General features: G+C 27.7%; 4 protein-coding genes across 9 annotated transcripts; 3 read left to right on the plus strand and 1 right to left on the minus strand.

Moving 5' to 3' along the window:
* The first annotated feature begins 776 nt into the window (after positions 1-776).
* Positions 777-3,010, plus strand: LOC117233736 (pseudouridine-5'-phosphatase-like). The gene is made up of 4 exons (XM_033494296.1): positions 777-1,189; positions 1,814-2,032; positions 2,220-2,452; positions 2,528-3,010. Exons 1-4 carry the CDS (start codon positions 1,126-1,128, stop codon positions 2,705-2,707), a joined length of 696 nt encoding a protein of 231 aa, XP_033350187.1. The 5' UTR covers positions 777-1,125; the 3' UTR covers positions 2,708-3,010.
* Positions 3,011-3,489: 479 nt separating this feature from the next.
* On the minus strand, positions 3,490-10,030 carry LOC117233674 (DNA polymerase alpha catalytic subunit). 3 transcript variants are annotated; one of them, XM_033494178.1, is made up of 22 exons: positions 9,876-10,030; positions 9,421-9,612; positions 9,035-9,347; positions 8,665-8,953; positions 8,186-8,602; positions 7,668-8,036; positions 7,382-7,586; positions 7,035-7,303; positions 6,849-6,965; positions 6,591-6,774; positions 6,393-6,521; positions 6,140-6,315; positions 5,828-6,068; positions 5,631-5,770; positions 5,350-5,555; positions 4,994-5,255; positions 4,729-4,903; positions 4,452-4,618; positions 4,123-4,368; positions 3,976-4,051; positions 3,692-3,891; positions 3,490-3,560 (listed from the first exon to the last, which is right to left on the minus strand). In XM_033494178.1, exons 1-22 carry the CDS (start codon positions 9,889-9,891, stop codon positions 3,558-3,560), a joined length of 4,392 nt encoding a protein of 1,463 aa, XP_033350069.1. In that variant the 5' UTR covers positions 9,892-10,030; the 3' UTR covers positions 3,490-3,557. The 3 variants fall into 3 exon arrangements, with proteins under 3 accessions (XP_033350069.1, XP_033350068.1, XP_033350066.1); XM_033494177.1 differs by lacking the exon at positions 3,490-3,560 and having other exon boundaries at positions 3,592-3,891; positions 9,421-9,609; XM_033494175.1 differs by lacking the exon at positions 3,490-3,560 and having other exon boundaries at positions 3,592-3,891.
* A 15-nt stretch (positions 10,031-10,045) lies between these two features.
* LOC117233675 (transport and Golgi organization protein 11) lies at positions 10,046-12,740 on the plus strand. 4 transcript variants are annotated; one of them, XM_033494181.1, is made up of 5 exons: positions 10,046-10,177; positions 10,670-10,900; positions 11,055-11,149; positions 11,306-11,457; positions 11,924-12,740. In XM_033494181.1, exons 2-5 carry the CDS (start codon positions 10,675-10,677, stop codon positions 12,132-12,134), a joined length of 684 nt encoding a protein of 227 aa, XP_033350072.1. In that variant the 5' UTR covers positions 10,046-10,177; positions 10,670-10,674; the 3' UTR covers positions 12,135-12,740. The 4 variants fall into 4 exon arrangements, with proteins under 4 accessions (XP_033350072.1, XP_033350073.1, XP_033350070.1 ...); XM_033494182.1 differs by lacking the exon at positions 10,046-10,177 and adding an exon at positions 10,343-10,366; XM_033494179.1 differs by lacking the exon at positions 10,046-10,177 and adding an exon at positions 10,560-10,587.
* Positions 12,741-14,187: 1,447 nt separating this feature from the next.
* Positions 14,188-18,323, plus strand: LOC117233672 (YTH domain-containing family protein 3-like). The gene is made up of 4 exons (XM_033494172.1): positions 14,188-14,561; positions 14,663-14,690; positions 15,842-17,529; positions 17,622-18,323. Exons 1-4 carry the CDS (start codon positions 14,526-14,528, stop codon positions 17,667-17,669), a joined length of 1,800 nt encoding a protein of 599 aa, XP_033350063.1. The 5' UTR covers positions 14,188-14,525; the 3' UTR covers positions 17,670-18,323.
* Positions 18,324-18,535: the final 212 nt, after the last annotated feature.

The following is an 18,535-nucleotide window of genomic DNA, read 5'->3' on the forward strand; positions in this document are numbered from 1 at the left end:
ATTGTTGCTTCGCTTCGTAAATGAAAATATTATTCTATGTCATATTATGTTATAGAAATAAAACATTGTTACAAATTTTATTCGAAACTAAAATAATGTACAGAATACAAATACATGTAGGCGGCTGTTTAGACAAACATATATAATGCATAGATGCGTAGGTTGAATCAGTTACATTTACTAGATTTGATTGATTTTCATACATTAACAATTCTTTGATGGTTCTATTTAAAATTGTATAAGATTTCTGACAGTTAAAGTCCTAATTTAAGTCTTGAATAATTCAAGAATTCGCCTTATAGGTCGAGAAATTTGATCTTTTAATTTCGTCATAAAGGGATTAATTCCATCTTTCGACCATTAGAATTGGTTATAGTTTTTCATTGCCCGCCAATTGGACGATTTTTTAAATATGCTTATACCCAAGAAATTCAGGGAAGTATCTAGATAGAATCAGATAGAAAGTTTTCTCTCTGATAAAACTAATCTTAATTAATTCCTTACGTTCTAAAATTTCATTTAAGCCCTCGAAAATTAAAAAAGTCTTTCTAGGAACCGAAAAATTTGAACTTTTTAATTTTGCCGTTTGTTGATTGAACATAAATATTAATATATGTATAATTCAAACGCAAATAGCGCAAGATTAAATAATAGAAAGTATATGGTTATTAAGGTCGGTGAATTTAATTTGTCCCTTGAAATACATTAACTTTGTTTAGAGAAGTTCTTTCATATTACAATGAATAAGGCAGATATTTAGATGATCCCATTTAGCTAGACCATTCTGTGTATGCTTCAACTTTAAGTTTAATTTTAGATTCTAGAGGATTTTATTACATTTTACACTACTACATGCGAATATATGTGTATGCATGCATCTATGAAAATAAATATAAAAACCAATTAAATACTTCATCTATTTTCATGGTATATTACATAATTGGCGCCATAATCTAGTATGCCGTAGTGGCGTTAACTGTTATCTTATCACTATCACTGAAGGGTAAAAGTTCCGTACATAAAATATTCTTTAAAAAAATGAATTGATATATCAGTTTGAAATTTTAATAATTCAATTATACAAAGTGCTATTAATTAGAAGAATTTTAAACAATTCATTGAAAAATGTCGCAAAATCAGTATAAAGATGTTACACATTGTATTTTTGATATGGATGGGTTATTACTCAGTAAGTGATTTGTACTGTCATATCTTTTATGAAGTTACATAATATTCCTATAAAGAATTAATTATAGAGACTCGATTAAAAAAAAAAAACTGTACTTAACATAACTAATAGAAATGGATTTTTAACATTGCTATTACTTTATGAGGTCAGCGCTCTTATGAGTTTTACATAAAAACTTAACCTGTAGATAAGTGATTGTATTTGTTTACATGAATATAGTAATTTTGTTTTGTCTATGTACGTGTAGTAATGAATAAAATCACAATGGCAATTATTAAGAAATATGAGGGATATAAATTAAAATACACCATGCATCTGTATGAGCGGATTTTACTGTCAAAGAAAGGGTTTAAATAGCACTCATTATAGCGTGAGTTTGTATGTGCTTTACTTTTAATTTTTAAGAAGCTGTGTTAGAATTTTGTACATACATACTTGCGGACATGTACAAACATTTCTGTTGAACAATTTTTCATTTGTCATAATATTGAGAAACTACTTTTCAACACAGTTTCTACAAATTAACATTTCAATTATGAATCATAGTTTAAATCAGTAAGTTAAATAAATCTTACATAGAGTACATCAATTTATATAAGTAATCTTGTATTAAAATCTTAATAGATACAGAACTAATTTACACCAAAGCCTTTAATCATATTACAAATCGCTATGGAAAGGAATTCACATGGGAACATAAAGCAAAAACTATGGGTTTTAAAACGAAGGATGTTGCACAAGCTGTTGTTGAAATGTTATCTTTACCAATAACAGCAGAAGAGTTTGAAAATGAGGTAGTCAAACTATATCAGGAATTATTTCCATCTGCAAACATGATGCCAGGTAATATATAAGGGTTTTAAAAAATAAGAATCTAAAATTTTAAGAAATTTATAGTTTCCATTCAGAAGTGTAAAAAATGCATAGTCAGTATTAAAAATAAAATTGATTTTCGCAAAGCTAAATGAATAAATATATATAGTAACAGCATAGTATAACACATAGTACAGCATATATTATTTGAAAGCAGGTGCTGAACGATTATTGAAACATCTGAAACAAAATAATATCCCAATAGCATTAGCTACAAGTTCTAATAAAGAAAATTTTGAATTAAAAACTCAAAGATGGAAACATATATTTGATTTATTTAGCCACAAAGTTCTTGGTGGTTCTGATTCTGAAGTTACTAATGGTAAACCAGCACCTGATATTTTTTTAATTGCTGCAAAACGTTTTTCTGATAATCCTGACCCCTCAAAGGTTTGTTAGGATTTGTACTTTTTACATTTTAGATTTATTTTATAATTATTAATAAATTGAACGTTATACTTTTAGTGTCTTGTGTTCGAGGATGCTCCAAATGGTGTAAAGGCTGCACTTAATGCTGGAATGCAAGTTGTTATGGTTCCAGATCCAATGTTACCAAAAAATTATATCAAAAATCCAACATTGATGCTAAACAGTCTTGAAAAATTTCAACCTGAATTATTTGGTTTACCACCATATAGTGTATAATGTCTGAAATGTATTCCTGTATATGATTTGAATATACAGTGGCAAACAACTACTTATAAACACACTCCATAAAATTTGTATTGTTTTTAATGTCATATAGGAAAGAAACAAATTAATTTTCCTTGTGATTTTTTGAAAACATAACTACATCTTCCTCCTTACAGACACATGCTTACAAACAATATTATTTCAATCCATTGTAACATAGGTATTTATGTTTTATTATAGTAATAGGGATTAAAAAAGAAAAAAATTAATAGATTAACGTCCTAATAGATATACTGATACTGTAATATTAATAAATATGTGTAAAAGAAAACAAAATAATAAATTATATATTCGTTAAAAATATTATGTTGTTAATTTATCTTCATAATGTATTTTTAATGTAAATGCGCGAAAACAAGTTATTGTTAAATATACATTTTTATATATAAAAATTATTATTTAAAATTGTTTCAAATTATATATTGTGTAACACTTGTAGTGATTTTAGGATAAGGCATTAATAATATAATGTACTAGCTAGAGCATATATATCATAAACTTTCAACAATAATTGCATATAAATAGCAAACAGTGAAAAACAATGAATGCTAGAAATTATTTTGCTCCTATTAGTGCTATCTACCTATCTATTGTTTCTATGGAGTACAATCAGAAAATAAATTGATTATATTGCTATTTTAATATTTCATGTCTTTTATTTTTACATATAATAATATCAAAAATATTTACATTATAATTTTTGTAAGAAAGAATAGGAAAATAACATTAAGATATTAAAAAAACGTTCAATTTAATGAAATATACTTACAGGAACAAATCTATTCATTATCTATTAAATTGTTTACTGAAACAGCAAAAATTAAAATTTATATGTTCAGTTTTTGTATTTGGTAATTAATTACAAATATTTTTAATTTATATTGTTATATAGTAATAAATTATATAACAATACTTTTTCCAATATATATTACCTACCATTTCTTCATTATCTAACCCATCTGATATTTCTAAAGTACCTGCACATAAACTCGATATTTCTTCTTGTTCATCATTGTTTGAAAAGATTGTGTCCAAACATACAACAGAAAATGCATTTCGCCTTAACATTTTTTCTACTGCCTCTTTCAGAGAATCATAAGCTTCTCTCATACCTTGCGGGTATTGAGATAACAAACCTAACAATAAATTCATTTAGAATCAACTGTTAGATAATTTTCTGAGATCTTATTTAAAAAAGAAAAGAAAGTGAAGATAGTTACTTTTATACTTTGACTGATTCACATCAAAAAGGTGCAGATAAAAACACAGTTGATTATACAGTTTTGTATCTGTAAACTTTAAATAAATATAAATAATATATAAAGTATCCAAAATATTTGGAAACAGTGATATATCTTTTAACTTACGACTCTATGTAAATCACCATCATTACATTTCCTACAAATTGGATATAGTGACTCGAAATCTAATGGTATCCATTGTGTTTGATCACCACATAATGGATTTTCACATTCTAAACATCCGTTATAATACTCGTTAACTAATTCTCGTATAGAAAGTGTCACTACATTTTGTATTGTATTAGCATATGTCCATGGTTGTACTTTACATTCTGAATTTGAACAGGAAGCAAGCGACAATCGATTTCCAAGCTATGTAATTTTTCAACATGTAGTAAATAAATAGAAAGATATGTATAAGAAAAAAAACTTATTTTTTATAATTGATTTCTTACCTCTTCATTTACAACATCTTTAATTATAATTTCTGACTGACATTTTTCGCTTCTACAATTAAACTTCAAAGGGAGACAATACCTAAATCTATCTTCTTCCATTAATAATGGTATATCAGCATGTTCTTGATGTATTATTCTTCTAGATTTATAAATGTTTTCCAAGCCTATGAAAACGAATTTGATTTATATAATACAGATCTATATTATAAAATTTATATAAAATAAAATTTAAATAAAATAATGTATATAAAATTGATGTCAAGTAAAATTGTACCTAAACATTTAGCTAACAAAACATCATCAATTCCTTCAATTGGTTCGCAAATTCGCAAAACGATAGGGAAAATTTGACTCAGTAAATAGTAATTAACATCTATTTTTAAAGAATCACTCTTTTTATATTCATCAATATGATATGCTCTTTCAGTTGCAGATTTTTCTGTTCCATCCTAACATACAGAAAAATGACTATATGTTTAATAGTGTTTATAAAAATAATATATAAATATTAAATAGTAGTGAAATCGACAAACACAAACATCACATATAATATAAGGGATGGTGTCTCCAGCTTTCCACATTCTACCACCTTCTTTATTTAATCTTAAAGCTACTTGGACATGAACTTGTTTAGTATCCGGATATTCATTTGGATTTTTTGATAACTGTTTCGTAATAATTAAAGAAGATAAAGGAACTTGATTTTCTCGAACATTTTGTGCAACATCATGTAATATACTAAAAATTTGTTCTATTCTATCGTCACATGATTTATCAGAAAGAAGATGATCCAAAATTTTTCTAAAAACGATCATTGTTATAAACATTATTAGATATAACATAATATTTTAGTCTATATAACATAATATTAATAATCTACCTATATTTTGCTTACCTTCCAACATCACAAGCTAATTGACACCAATCTCTTCTCACAATATCAAGACCTTTATGTTCTTGTGTTAACTCTATTTGCCCATTAGGTAATTTTGTCATTATAACTGCAGCATACTTTTTCTTTTGTAAAAGTAATAAATAACGGAAAACACCATCAATATCTAATTCTACTCGTTTATATAATTTATTCACCTCTTGTTTAATCTACACATAGTTTCTATTAGTATTATTTTTCGGATACAAAATAAATAAAAAGTATATTTTTGATATAATATGTACCTTTTTTCCAACAGAAAACACTTCTTCATATTCTAATAAACCTGTATTTATCATTATGGAATCAGTATCTCCATATATAACTTCATAATTCAACTTTTCAACAAGGCTTTTTGTATGTTGCAAAATTTCTCGACCTTTTGCTACAATAATATTCAATATTTTATACATACATTTACAAATAAAATTCTATACTTTACCTGTAACCAAGGCAGCAAGTCCTTTAGCATAAAATCTACAATGAGTTGCACCCAAACAACCATACATAGAATTTGCTGTAAGTTTCAAAGCCAGTTGTCTAATATTGTATTGCATCTTTAATTCAGGTGAAATATTTGGGGTTTTCATCAGTTTTTTCACCTCTCCTCTACTTTCAACTAATTTGCAAATTTCAGTTGGAATTATTCCAAATTCTAAATTTGATTCAGGAATTGATAAATCCTACATACATGTTTATAAATAAAGTTAAAAGTATTAATTAGTTTTTAATCCATAATAATAAATAAATTTACCTCATACTCAGCATACGCAGCTCCAGGTATAGTAGTAAAACATAAATTATATTCCTGAATTATACTAGGATATAAAGAATTAAAATCCATTAATAAAATAAGTTTATCATAAAACCCCTTTTTTGGATCAAGAACTAAGCCACCAACATAAGCCGCTTTCTTTTTACTAGCATTTTCTACATATAGAACAATATTAATGATAAATATATTATGAAGTAGCAACTGTTCATATATTTAAAAAATATACTATTACCCTCATTCTTTCCTTTTTTCGTAACACGTTTATCAGGTGTTATATAGTTTTTCAAATGGAATGCATGCAATAATAAATATTCATTTCTTTCTGCACGTCCTGCTGTTAATGTTCTCGACATAACATTCCCTACATGAATAAAATAAATATATATTAATTGAAAGATCTATGTTATTTGAAACGTTTATATATACTTACCAGCAATACATGTAATTTGTAAAGCAAGTGGGAGAACATTAAGTTCAAAAACAATAGATAAAATGTATAATGCTTCTGTTAATGTTATTTTAATTAAATTATCTATTTTATTAGGAGTATCATAAAATGATGCGCATTCACCAGATTTTATTTCCTTACATTCATTTTCTTTTTTCTTCAATACCTGTTAGAATAATTAGGATTTCACTTTTCTAGTTATGAACGTCGCACATATAAATAATTATTAAATATTTTTACCGCTGTGCAAAGAGATTGCAAATCATAACTTCTAAGTTTGAGATTTAATTCTTTAGCTGAAATTTGTATGTCACAGATAGGTCGACCAGCTGCTGCTTGATTTAAATTTACTTTTCCCTAAAATATTTTTACTTCTTTATGATCAACACAGTGTTCATTATAAATGTGTATGACTATATTTCATACCCTTATTAAAGGAGGTATAGACCGTCTTAACCTTCCAAACCTGCTCCAATTTGAAACTTTCAATGTAATCATTCTTTGCACTAAGATATCAAATTGGAAGCCACAATCATACCCAATCAATAAATCAGGATCTGCAGTATTTATTATTTTTAACAGTTCTTCGAGTAAATCTGTTTCTGTTTCAAATTTCATTAATGTAGTATATGAAATATTTGAGAGCACTTCTCGTGCTTGTCTTGGCCAAGATGTATCACGTGGATGTGTAATCACTACATGAAATAATGTTAAAATATATCAAATACTGAAAAAATACACATTTGGAATAATAATTTAATAAACAATCATACAACAAAAATGTCGTTGAAATGGTGGTTTTGGTGGTTCTTTATCAATATGATATTTATGATGCATAAGTATTGTAATCATAACTATTTCATTCTGTTGTAATTTTGCATTGAAAGATGTTCGTATATTTAGTGTTGTTATTACTAATGGTGGTAATGTTTGAGACTCAGAGAAAACAGATATATTCTCCATCTTCATGCAATTTACCTATTCAGTTATAACATAATTGATTAGTTAATATGTATATTTACTGGTCATAAATTTGATTAATAAATGAAACTGATATACCTTTATTTTACACCAACTGGTTTGTACACCAGTAGGTAATGGAGACTTAATATCTAACCAACATGGTCCCTTAATATTTCTTTCAATTAGAAATAGCTCTAAAGAATTTACTGTTGTTCCAAAAACACTTTCTATTGATGGTCCAGAGTAATCAGAGGGAACAGGTGGGTAGTTTGCAGAATATCTTACTTCTAAGTAATCAGACTTCGCTGGAGTACCTTCTTGTTCAAAAGCATAATTTTTTGAGACTTTGCAGCTACGAAATTCCTTTATTCCTAACTTATTTGCAAATTGATTAAATTCTTTATACACATCTTCTATTGTATTTAATTGTTCCTCATCATCATTTCCTTTCAACGATGTTTTTACCTAAAATTTACATTCCTATAATTATTTTATTAAAGCTAAAGAAGAAAAATTATCAATATATAATAGATGATATATAAAAATTGTTAATAATATAATAATAATAGATAGTATATATAAATATATTTTAAAATATGCTTGAGTACTCATACATATACTCTAGGAAGAAGATAAATTCTTCGTGGAATATTCTTTACTGTTAAACAGCAAGAACGGTATTCTTTTATCGAGGGCACAAAAACTTTTCCAAATAAATATACAACTCCAGGTTGTTTATATGGATCTTCATATGCATCCCACCAATAAAATCTAAATACTTCTTCCTTGTTTGCATTGGTTACAAGTGGTAAAGGCACTTCTGTAGTATCAGTAGGCATTTCAATATTTGATATTTGTGTTTCAAACTCAATATCTAATGATTTATTAAAATTTTCTAAATCAAAGTTTTCTTCTTCAGCATCTTTATTTTTCATTTGAATGGTTGATTTATTTTTTATAAATTCTTTATTAATAGATGGCTTTGGCTCTTCATTGTGATCTATACTGTCATCTTCAAAATCTGCAGAGAACTGTAATAAGCAGAATGTAGTCCAAGTATCATTTCAAAATATTATTAACTAATAAAACTTACATCTTCAAGATTTTCACTTTCTGTTTCAATTACTTGACTGATGCTTGTTTCTTTAAGATCTTTTTCTGATTGCATACTCAATATTCTAACTTCTGAATTATCAGAATCATCTATAATTGTTTGACTGCTATTTTCATTTGAAGTAAAGTTTTCTATTTGGGTAATTGATTCTGCTTGTTTATGCATGTTTACCTTTTCTGGTTTATCAAATATTACTAAATCATCATCATTATCATCACATTGCATTTTCTCATATTCAGAAATTAATTCTATCTTTTTTTCTACATTTCTAAGAAACCATAATATTATTGTAAAAGTAATACTAAATATATTAAAACACAAATGTCAAATGTATAGAAAAGTTAATTACTTTTCACTTAATTTTGGTGTAGTACAAAATTTGTTCCTCAAAACAGTTTTTGGTTTTGACTGCGTCGGGATATCATCTTTTTTTAGTTCAGACATTAAATCTCCTAAAATACTATCATCGTCCAATTTAGCATCCGTTTTCCTTTTAGACGACATATTCATTAACATATTTTGAATGTTTCCTTTCTTTTTGGCATGATCTTTCTTGCTTTTTCTAGGGCCTGCAACTTTATGCTTTCTTGCTTCTTGTATGCTTTCATCATCTAAATCGTCATCAAAAATTTCTCTACCATCTTCAATATAACCACTTTCTCCTTTTATAACAAATAATTATTTTGTAATACTTATTCTTACTTCTAATAAAAACAATAATTTTAAAGTTATTACCATCATCAATAATCCAATCATCATTTTGCCTTTCTATTACAGTTTTGCTATATTCTTTTTCATCAACTTCCTCATAAACATTTTCCAATTCATCAACTTCATATTTATGTTTACTACCTTTTAATTGTTTCAATTTTTCTAAAGCTGACAACCGTCCAGTTTTATCAAACTTCTGGCGTTTAGCTCTGCCTGCTGAATTCATAGATAATACAATTTGATAAACATTTATAAATTTAAATTTTATATCAAAATTCAATTCAAAATCTTTCTCATCTTTAATTATTACAAGAATATCTTAAAGTAATGAACCTACCGTATTCAATAAACATTTGAAAACGGAACAAAATATTCTTGAATTTAATTAAATAGATAAACAATAAACGCAACGAAATGTAAGTAAAATTTTAAAATTAAGAAATAAAATTCGTAAAGAATTAAAATATTATAACACTTACATTGTGTGTCACTCATATTTCTCAAAAATAAATTGTTAAATCAGAATGTAAAAAATATCATAAATAACTAATACTGCAGGAAACAAAATTAAAAAACATTCACACATAGAAGAAAATCAGAGCACTTGATTAAGGTTTTAATGGCAGATACATTTAGTCATTTTGGCGGGAGTTTTATTGAAATCGATAACTTTCTAATTATCGATTACTCTCGATTGGTACAATTGTAACTTTTGTACATGAAACACATTACCAACTTCGTGCAAAGAGTTTGTGTTCAACGATCGAAAAGTTGCAGACAGGTAATTATTCAAGCATTTAAGAAAAGTATTTTTTGCATGTATAATTTATTGTAACAGTTACTATTAATAAATGTAATTTATGGTGCACAATTATTTTTATTCTGTTACCGTTATGGAAGATTTAAATCGTATAGTTTTTGTGTCGTCATTGTATTGTCTCATACTGTACTGTGAAATTGTTAAAAACATGTAATTTGTTACAATAATTATTAGATTATTTCGTTTATCAATTAATTAACAAAGATAGGAAGTTCTCTTACTTTTGTTTCGCTTAATAAAGTATAAATAATTGTATTATGAATTATTATGAATATTATGTATTATGAATAAGAAAGAAGTCTTTTCTCCATTTATTACGTTTTATTTTTAATCTCCTAAAATAAAAATATAAAATACCATGACTTATTTATGTAATATTTTACAAGTCAATGTAACAAATTTAGCAAAAAATATAAAAAGTACAGATCTGAATTTTGTTTTTAATTATTTTAGTTATAATGTCAAAAGCACATAGTCCTACTGTTTTTAATGGAGAGGCTGACAATTTTTATGACCCAAATTTTACTTTGGACATTAACAAAAGGATGCGTGTACCAAAAAGTATTCGTGTGAGTGGCGACTACACAGATGAAGAAATAGCTGATACCAATGGTTCTAGCTGGAATCAGATTGTTGCAGGAGATAAATTTGAAATGCATGTTCCAGACAGAATTTTAGTTGTTGGTAAATATATAATCTTCTGTTTATTAATAAATTTATATGTTAATTGTTATATCACAAAGTTAATTTTTTTATTAAAAATATATTTTACAAAATCATTAATTATACATAAGTAAGGTGAAACTTGTTAATGCTAGATATAATTAAATAAATCTAGGACAAGAACAACATGTTGGAACTAGAGCACCACCAAGAGAAATTACATTAGAAAATGCTGTTTTACCACCTGAAGCAGGCATGGTTAGAGTGCAGGTAAATATTTAAGATTGTTAAATGAATTTAAATATATACTTTAGAGATTTATTCTTAAATATGATTTAATCAGCAAAGATTTTCTCATATTTTTTAAGGTTTAGCATTTTCCCATATTAGAATTTAATATCTACAATTTTCTTACTATATTGATAGACTCCACCAAGGATTTTGACACTGGATGACCATTATTTTCCGGCAGTTGATGAAGAAGAACCAAATTCATACCCAACAGAAACTAAGGATTCATTATCATCTAAATCACATGGACAATATTCTACAGAAACACAAATAGTTAGGTATGCTAGGTAATAACTAATACTTTTCAATTCATATATATAAAATTATATATACAAAGTGGACCAATAACTGATCATATGAAAATATGAAGAAACTTGTATGTAGTATGAGGAGAGTCATAATGTATTAGTAGCATTTCTTTCTTTTTCTTCATTCTTGGTGGAATGTTTTTACAGATTTCGAAGATAGTTCTACTTTTCTCACACTGTATAATTTTATTTTTAGTAAAATAATAGAGATCTCAATAATTTCAAGTATATATAATATAAGATCATTTGATATAAAAAAAAAGAGTAGAATGACAAAACTTTACATCATAAGAGATGTATGTGCAAATATGTTTGCACTGACATAACGTGGCAATCGTCAATTTCATAAAACTTTCGATTTGGTAGGATATGAAATAATTAACGTTATTGGTCCACTTTATAAATATATTACTTTTTTCTTAAGAATATATAATTATTTTTCTAGAGAACAGACACCCTCATATAGTGCACTTAATGTTTCTCTTCCACCTAGTGAAGAGATACAACATTTACGTCGACAAGTAGGGAAATTAAATCGTCGAGTAATGGCAATCGAACTTGAGATGTTGCAACGTCAACAAAGAGAAAAAATTTTATATGCGTTAACATTAACGTATTTAATTCTTAAAGCTTTTTCATGGTTGACCAGAAACTGAATTTATGTTAAGAAAATACAAAATATTTGTATCTTGTGTGAAAAAATGGAGCTCTTTATAAATACAAGATATTCTGGAAGAGTCTCCTTTGCTCCTAGAAGACATTTGTAACCAAAGACTCTTTATCTTGAATATGAAATTACAACATATTCAAAGTAAACGTATGTATCGTATATATTCAAAAGTAAGTTACTCCTGATACTTGCATGAAAGTACTATAATTAAACTTTTAAATATCTTATAAAATTCAATGTTTGTTATATTTATATCATTCTTTTTTATTGTTTACTATGAATTGAAACTCTTTCTTACTTAATATATGTAAGAAAATTGAATATATACGATACTAATCTTTTTAAAGTAATTGAATTTGAATTTGAGTATGTTTGTAAAAAGTAATTTGCATGATCAAATAAGCAGAACATGATTCCTTTTGATCTATTAAAGAATCCATTTTACACGAATAATTGTAATTGTTTAAAAGTGATAAGCTATAAACAAATATCAGGCTTAATTACAGTATGTGACAGATAATTGTAAATTTGTAAAAGTATGGAAAATGATGTTATGAGATTCTAGGTATTGAAATTGAAATTTTGATTTCTATTTCCTCATTTACTGTAGTTTAATTATATATATAGTTTAAAATATTATATTATAGCACAATACATTGATAAAATTATAATTAATTATTATAAATACTTAATTTAATTCTAGGTTCGACGTATTTTTTGTGGCCATGATATTCACACCATTGTACATTTATAACATACATAACATGTTATTAATGAAAAATAAATAAATAATAAACTTGTAATAATTTTCTTTTATTAATACACGTGCTACAAATTTATTGCAACTATCATAGTTTACATCTTTAAAGATTTTTTATATGCTGTAATATAAACCTTGGCTTTTAAGATATTGTTAAATTCATAGCAAATTTAGCATCTGAAATTTTTAAATATATTAAAGTTTGACATCAATTTCTTTTTATTTACATCAACAAAAAAAAGTTTCTTAAAGTATCTATTTTCAATTTATCCACCAAATGAGAAGCTAATCCATATTTTCAGTAGATATCTATCAATATATGATATAATAAATGAATGTATCAAAATGCATAAATAAAATGATAATATTATATTATTTCTTGCATTATTTATTTATTATTCATTACAGAATATCACTAACTATATTGCATTATCGTATAACAAATTACAATTACACAACAATTAAATTGTTGTTATCATTATTACTACTATATCACAATTTAAATTTTAACCTTATATACAAAATGTTACATTTTTCTATGTTCAGATATCAATTACTAAATATAACTTCAATCAAATTTGTTAATAAATCAAAACAAAAAGATTTGAAGATTGATTGATATTTTCATAAATATGTTACGGTAGTTCTTTTTGGCATTATATATAATTAAAAACATCATACATTTCTAAATCCATATTATAAAAAATCAATGTTTTATTATATTTTATTATGTACTAAAAAATAAAAATTAGACATTATTTTAACATTATTTATTCTTACTTAATAATGCTTTCGATATTATATTAATGCATTATATATAATATAATTATTATAGGAAAAAATTACTAAACTGTTTGTATATACTCTATATTAGATTTTCATAGTCATAGAAACAATAAATGAAATTTGTATCAAAATTTATACATGAAATTTTTCCTATATGATGTATACAAATATTATATCGCATCATATCATATATTGTGTGAATTAATTCTGTATTACACAATGTGTACGAACTAAATTCATCAAAACACGACCATACTCAACATTGAGTCTCTAGTTTCTAGCTCTAATCATCAGTAGAAAACTAGTAAATACGAAGATAAAAAGGAAATTTTCATACTGTGCAATAATATTAATATATCTGTAAGATACATATAAAAATAACAGGAACAACATATTTTTTAATTTAATCTATCTAATCCAATCATATCGGACTATAGGATAACACACGTTCGACGGAATAATCGTATAGGGACCTTATTGTTGCGAATGTTAGACAATCTGTTAATACATACGAGAGGTCAGTGTACGTCACGTAGTTATTATTCAGAGTTGAGGATTTTGTGGAAATTTATCTGTCTGGAAGTGTAACGAAAAAAGATTCCTGAGACTCTCTCGCGGCAAGACATTACGGGAAAATAACGCGGAGGTCTCAGGTTCAGCGAATTTCATAGTTTGAAGACTTCCCGTAAGAAAGAAGTGTCCGCGGTACATCGAGTGCTATAACGCTGGTCGCATGTAATTGTGGTATTGCGTTTGAAAAACTTTATTTTATTAAAGGCACAGCCGTCTATTTGGCGTCTGTGAAGAGAGGACAAGAGTGTGTGATAGGTTATGTCAACTGGATTGGCAGGTGCTGTTTCAAATCAGGTCAGTGTGTTGACTTGCTACCACACCGCTGTACTGCAGATACCTTTCACTGAAGACAGCCATTCTAAATTTTGTATATTTTTCCATGCAACGGAATGCAGCGGATGAAAGGACAAACTAACAGTCAAGGTGAGACTTTGTATTCTCCTACGATTTTTTCTTTTTTTCATTATTTCTTTTGGTGATGTGTAATTCTAAAAACAGACGAACTGTTCATTATAAAAATTATTGCATGCGTGCATAGATTTTTGTACTCCAAATAGTATAATTACTCCGAGTTTGTGTCTATTGTGTGCAATTTTATCAATGCCTGTCGGTATCACGGTAAGTTAATGCACGCAATTTTTTTTAAACTAATACGAAGTGTTGTTATCTATATTTTTAGCCGATCTTTATATAGGTATATATACATAGTGCATTAACCTATCTGTATGCTTTAGTATATATCGGATATGTTAGGTTATCAATAGCATTATTTCATAGCATTTTTTTTAATGAATTCAGAATCGTGTTCGCTTATATATATGTGTGTATATATATATATATAAATAATCGGATAATTTGAAATATTCATAAAAATCTTAAAAGATAATACGTTCATATATCGGCTACGTCATACAGTTAAATTATTAAAAATATTACATAATTTAGTAAAAAAACCAAAGTCATTTATTTATATCGATTTGTTAATATTATGAAATATCTTATACAAGATATAATCATTAAACCAGAGTAACCTACTATTTTGTATATTATAATTAATATTTCACTGTATTCAAAATTCGATTTCTATACAAAATCTTGTAACAGGGTGTCATTTCTAATTATTCATTATTGAAATTATGTTTTTTTACTAGAAGATAAAATAAAGCCTTTTTTATGTGTTTTGTAACACATGTAGTTTTTACCAATTTTAATATGTTGAAATTTTCAATACAGAATTGTTTATAGCAATTACTTGGAAAAATTTCTCGAAATTAAGAAATTTAAAAAATTTTGCTAAAAGACAATTTCTTAATTTTTAATAGTAATGTGTAGTTATTGTACCATATATTCTATATGATTTTAAATTCTGAATCATAGGAATATTTTGTTTTATAATTGATATTTTGTTGATAGTATTTGATTATTAAATAGAAATATTTCTAACAATATACTGGGACATTCAATTTCATTTAAGAATTATCATTTGAACTAAGTTGTTAAAGAATTCATTTTAGACTATTTCATCAAGAAAAGTTCATTTTATATACTAATGAAATGAAATTTCATCCTAATAGTGAGCAATGGTCCTAAAGAACACCAGCAGCAACCACAGACAGAACATGCTGGTGGAGAAGATACTGGATTTGATTCATGGAGAGGAGGCAATAGTACACATCATTCTAGTTATCCAATTGGAACTGGTGATCCATATAGTCCTTACTATGCAGGTACTTCATTCCCTTATCAAACATTTGGCGCTGGGGATGGTACTTGGTCAAATGGAACAGACCCCGTTGCGTTTCTTTCTGGCTATGGAGGTCAAATAGGTCACGATGCATATGGCATGGATGGAATGTTTTCTGCTAGTGCAGGAGGTGGTTTTAGTACATTTGGTCAACCTGCTTTTAATTATTTTCATGGAAATGGTGATTTTAGTGCTTGGGGCACTCCAAGAAAAACACGCTATGAAGATTATTATCAGGCTCCACGTGGAAATGAAAATTATCCAACACCTAGTAATGCAGAAATTAAGACTATTGAACAAAGTGTGCAAGGCTTGTCACTAGGAAGTGGAGAAGTTCCACGTCAAGAACAAACTTCATCTAATCAATCAATAAAACCAGAAGCAAAAGAACCTAGAAAGATAACATGGGCCAGTGTTGCAAGTCAACCTGCAAAGCCTGTTCCTCCACTTTCATCTTCTCAAGGAATGAAAAAAAAGGCTGGAATGCCACCACCACCTATTGTGCCAGGGAAGCACAATATGGATATTGGAACATGGGGTGAAGGTAAATCTTCTGCACCTCCTCCAACAGCACCACCGCCACCACAAGTACAGCCTCCTGTTCCACCACCCCCGCCATTGGCTCAGAGACAGAGACCTCCTCCTCCTCCACCATGTTGGAATAGACAACCTACAACACCTCCATCACCTCCACAATCGCAGATTCATATGCCCCCACAACAACAGCACCAACACCAACAGCAGCAACAACAACAACAACAGCAGCAGCAGCAGCAACAACAACCTCAGCAACAACAGCAGCAACTACAGCCACAACAGCAGCAAATTACACAATCACAGTCGCATCCTGTCTTAGATAAGCTGAAAGTGAAGAATGATTATAATCCTGTAGAATTTGATGAAACTGCTCCTGGAGCTAGGTTTTTTGTAATCAAGTCTTACTCTGAGGATGATATTCATAGATCCATTAAATATGAGATTTGGTGCAGTACTGAGCATGGTAATAAAAGATTGGATCAAGCATATAAAGAAGCCAGTTGTGAAGGTGCGCCTTTATATTTGTTCTTTTCTGTCAATGGATCTGGTCACTTTTGTGGTATGGCACAAATGGTGTCACCTGTTGATTATAAGAGCAATAGCTCTGTATGGTCTCAAGATAAATGGAAAGGCCAATTTCGTGTACGTTGGATTTATGTTAAAGATGTTCCTAATGTGCAACTTCGTCACATTAGACTAGAAAACAATGAAAATAAACCAGTGACTAATTCAAGGGATGCACAGGAAGTCCCTCACGCAAAAGGCATAACAGTGCTGCGTATATTACATACTTATCGACATTCAACTAGCATTTTTGATGATTTTGGGCATTATGAACGTAAACAAGCAGAAGAAGATCAACGTAAGGCTCCATCAAATGCTATACAACATCATCACTCTTCCAATCATAGAAATAGAGGACATTCAGATTTATCAAGGGATCATCATCCTCATCAATCGCATTTACATCATCAACGCAAAGTAAGTGACAGCATTATGATATTATAAATGTAATGAAATTCAAAATTAATTATATGGTAGTACTTTTTTAAATGATGTATCTCTTTGTATAGGATCGGGATGGTGGTCGTGGTAGAGGCAGAGGAGGTTCACGCCAGTAGCGATGGATACAACAAGAATATAATACTGTTCATAATAGTAATCATCGTAAAGAAAGCATGCTACGACTAATTATCGTCTTACTACTTACCTTTGCTTTCTTGGATACACAAAAGGCTTCTAATTCCTGTGAAAACTTGTCATCATTGAGACTATTTCCTTCTGTTAAATAATCAACTTGTATGATAATTAGCGTCACGACGGCATCATAAATATTATCTGATCATAACTACCATGAAGAAGAACGTAATTCAATTTCAAGGGATATTGGGTAACCTTGCTGACAGTTATAAGCATATAGTGTGGTGTTGCGTGCTATTCATCGAAAGGTGTTTCTTAAACGTACAAATTAAAAATGAGAGAAAAATGAAATATGGAACAGAAGAAAAAACTGTAATATATGGACTAACCCTTGTAAAATGCTTAAACTTTTGTTGATAATGAAAAAATCTATGCGAGAACAATATTGTAAGCAAGTGTCATTTAAATCAATTACCATTTTAAACTTTGATGGACATATAACCTGGTGCCTGTGGCTGAAAGGACTCACCTTTCTTTGTTATAAAGGTGCAAGGGCTTATTACAACGTTTTAAGTTTATGTGTAACAATTATGCTTGATCATTGGATAATAATAGAAATTATTGTCAACTGATTATTTTATGCATATTCTATATCTATTGCAAATTATATATATAATATATATATATTATTCTAATATATATTATATATTACATATATTCACTATATATATTATATATACATTAATTATATATAATATGTATAAATATATATAAATATATATATAAATATATATAATATAATTATATATGTGTATTATATATATATATATTACCTCTTATTATATTA

This window comes from Bombus vosnesenskii, unplaced genomic scaffold, assembly GCF_011952255.1.
Source record: "Bombus vosnesenskii isolate JDL3184/JDL3185 unplaced genomic scaffold, Bvos_JDL3184-5_v1.1 scf7180000013298, whole genome shotgun sequence".
Lineage (NCBI taxonomy): Eukaryota > Metazoa > Arthropoda > Insecta > Hymenoptera > Apidae > Bombus > Bombus vosnesenskii.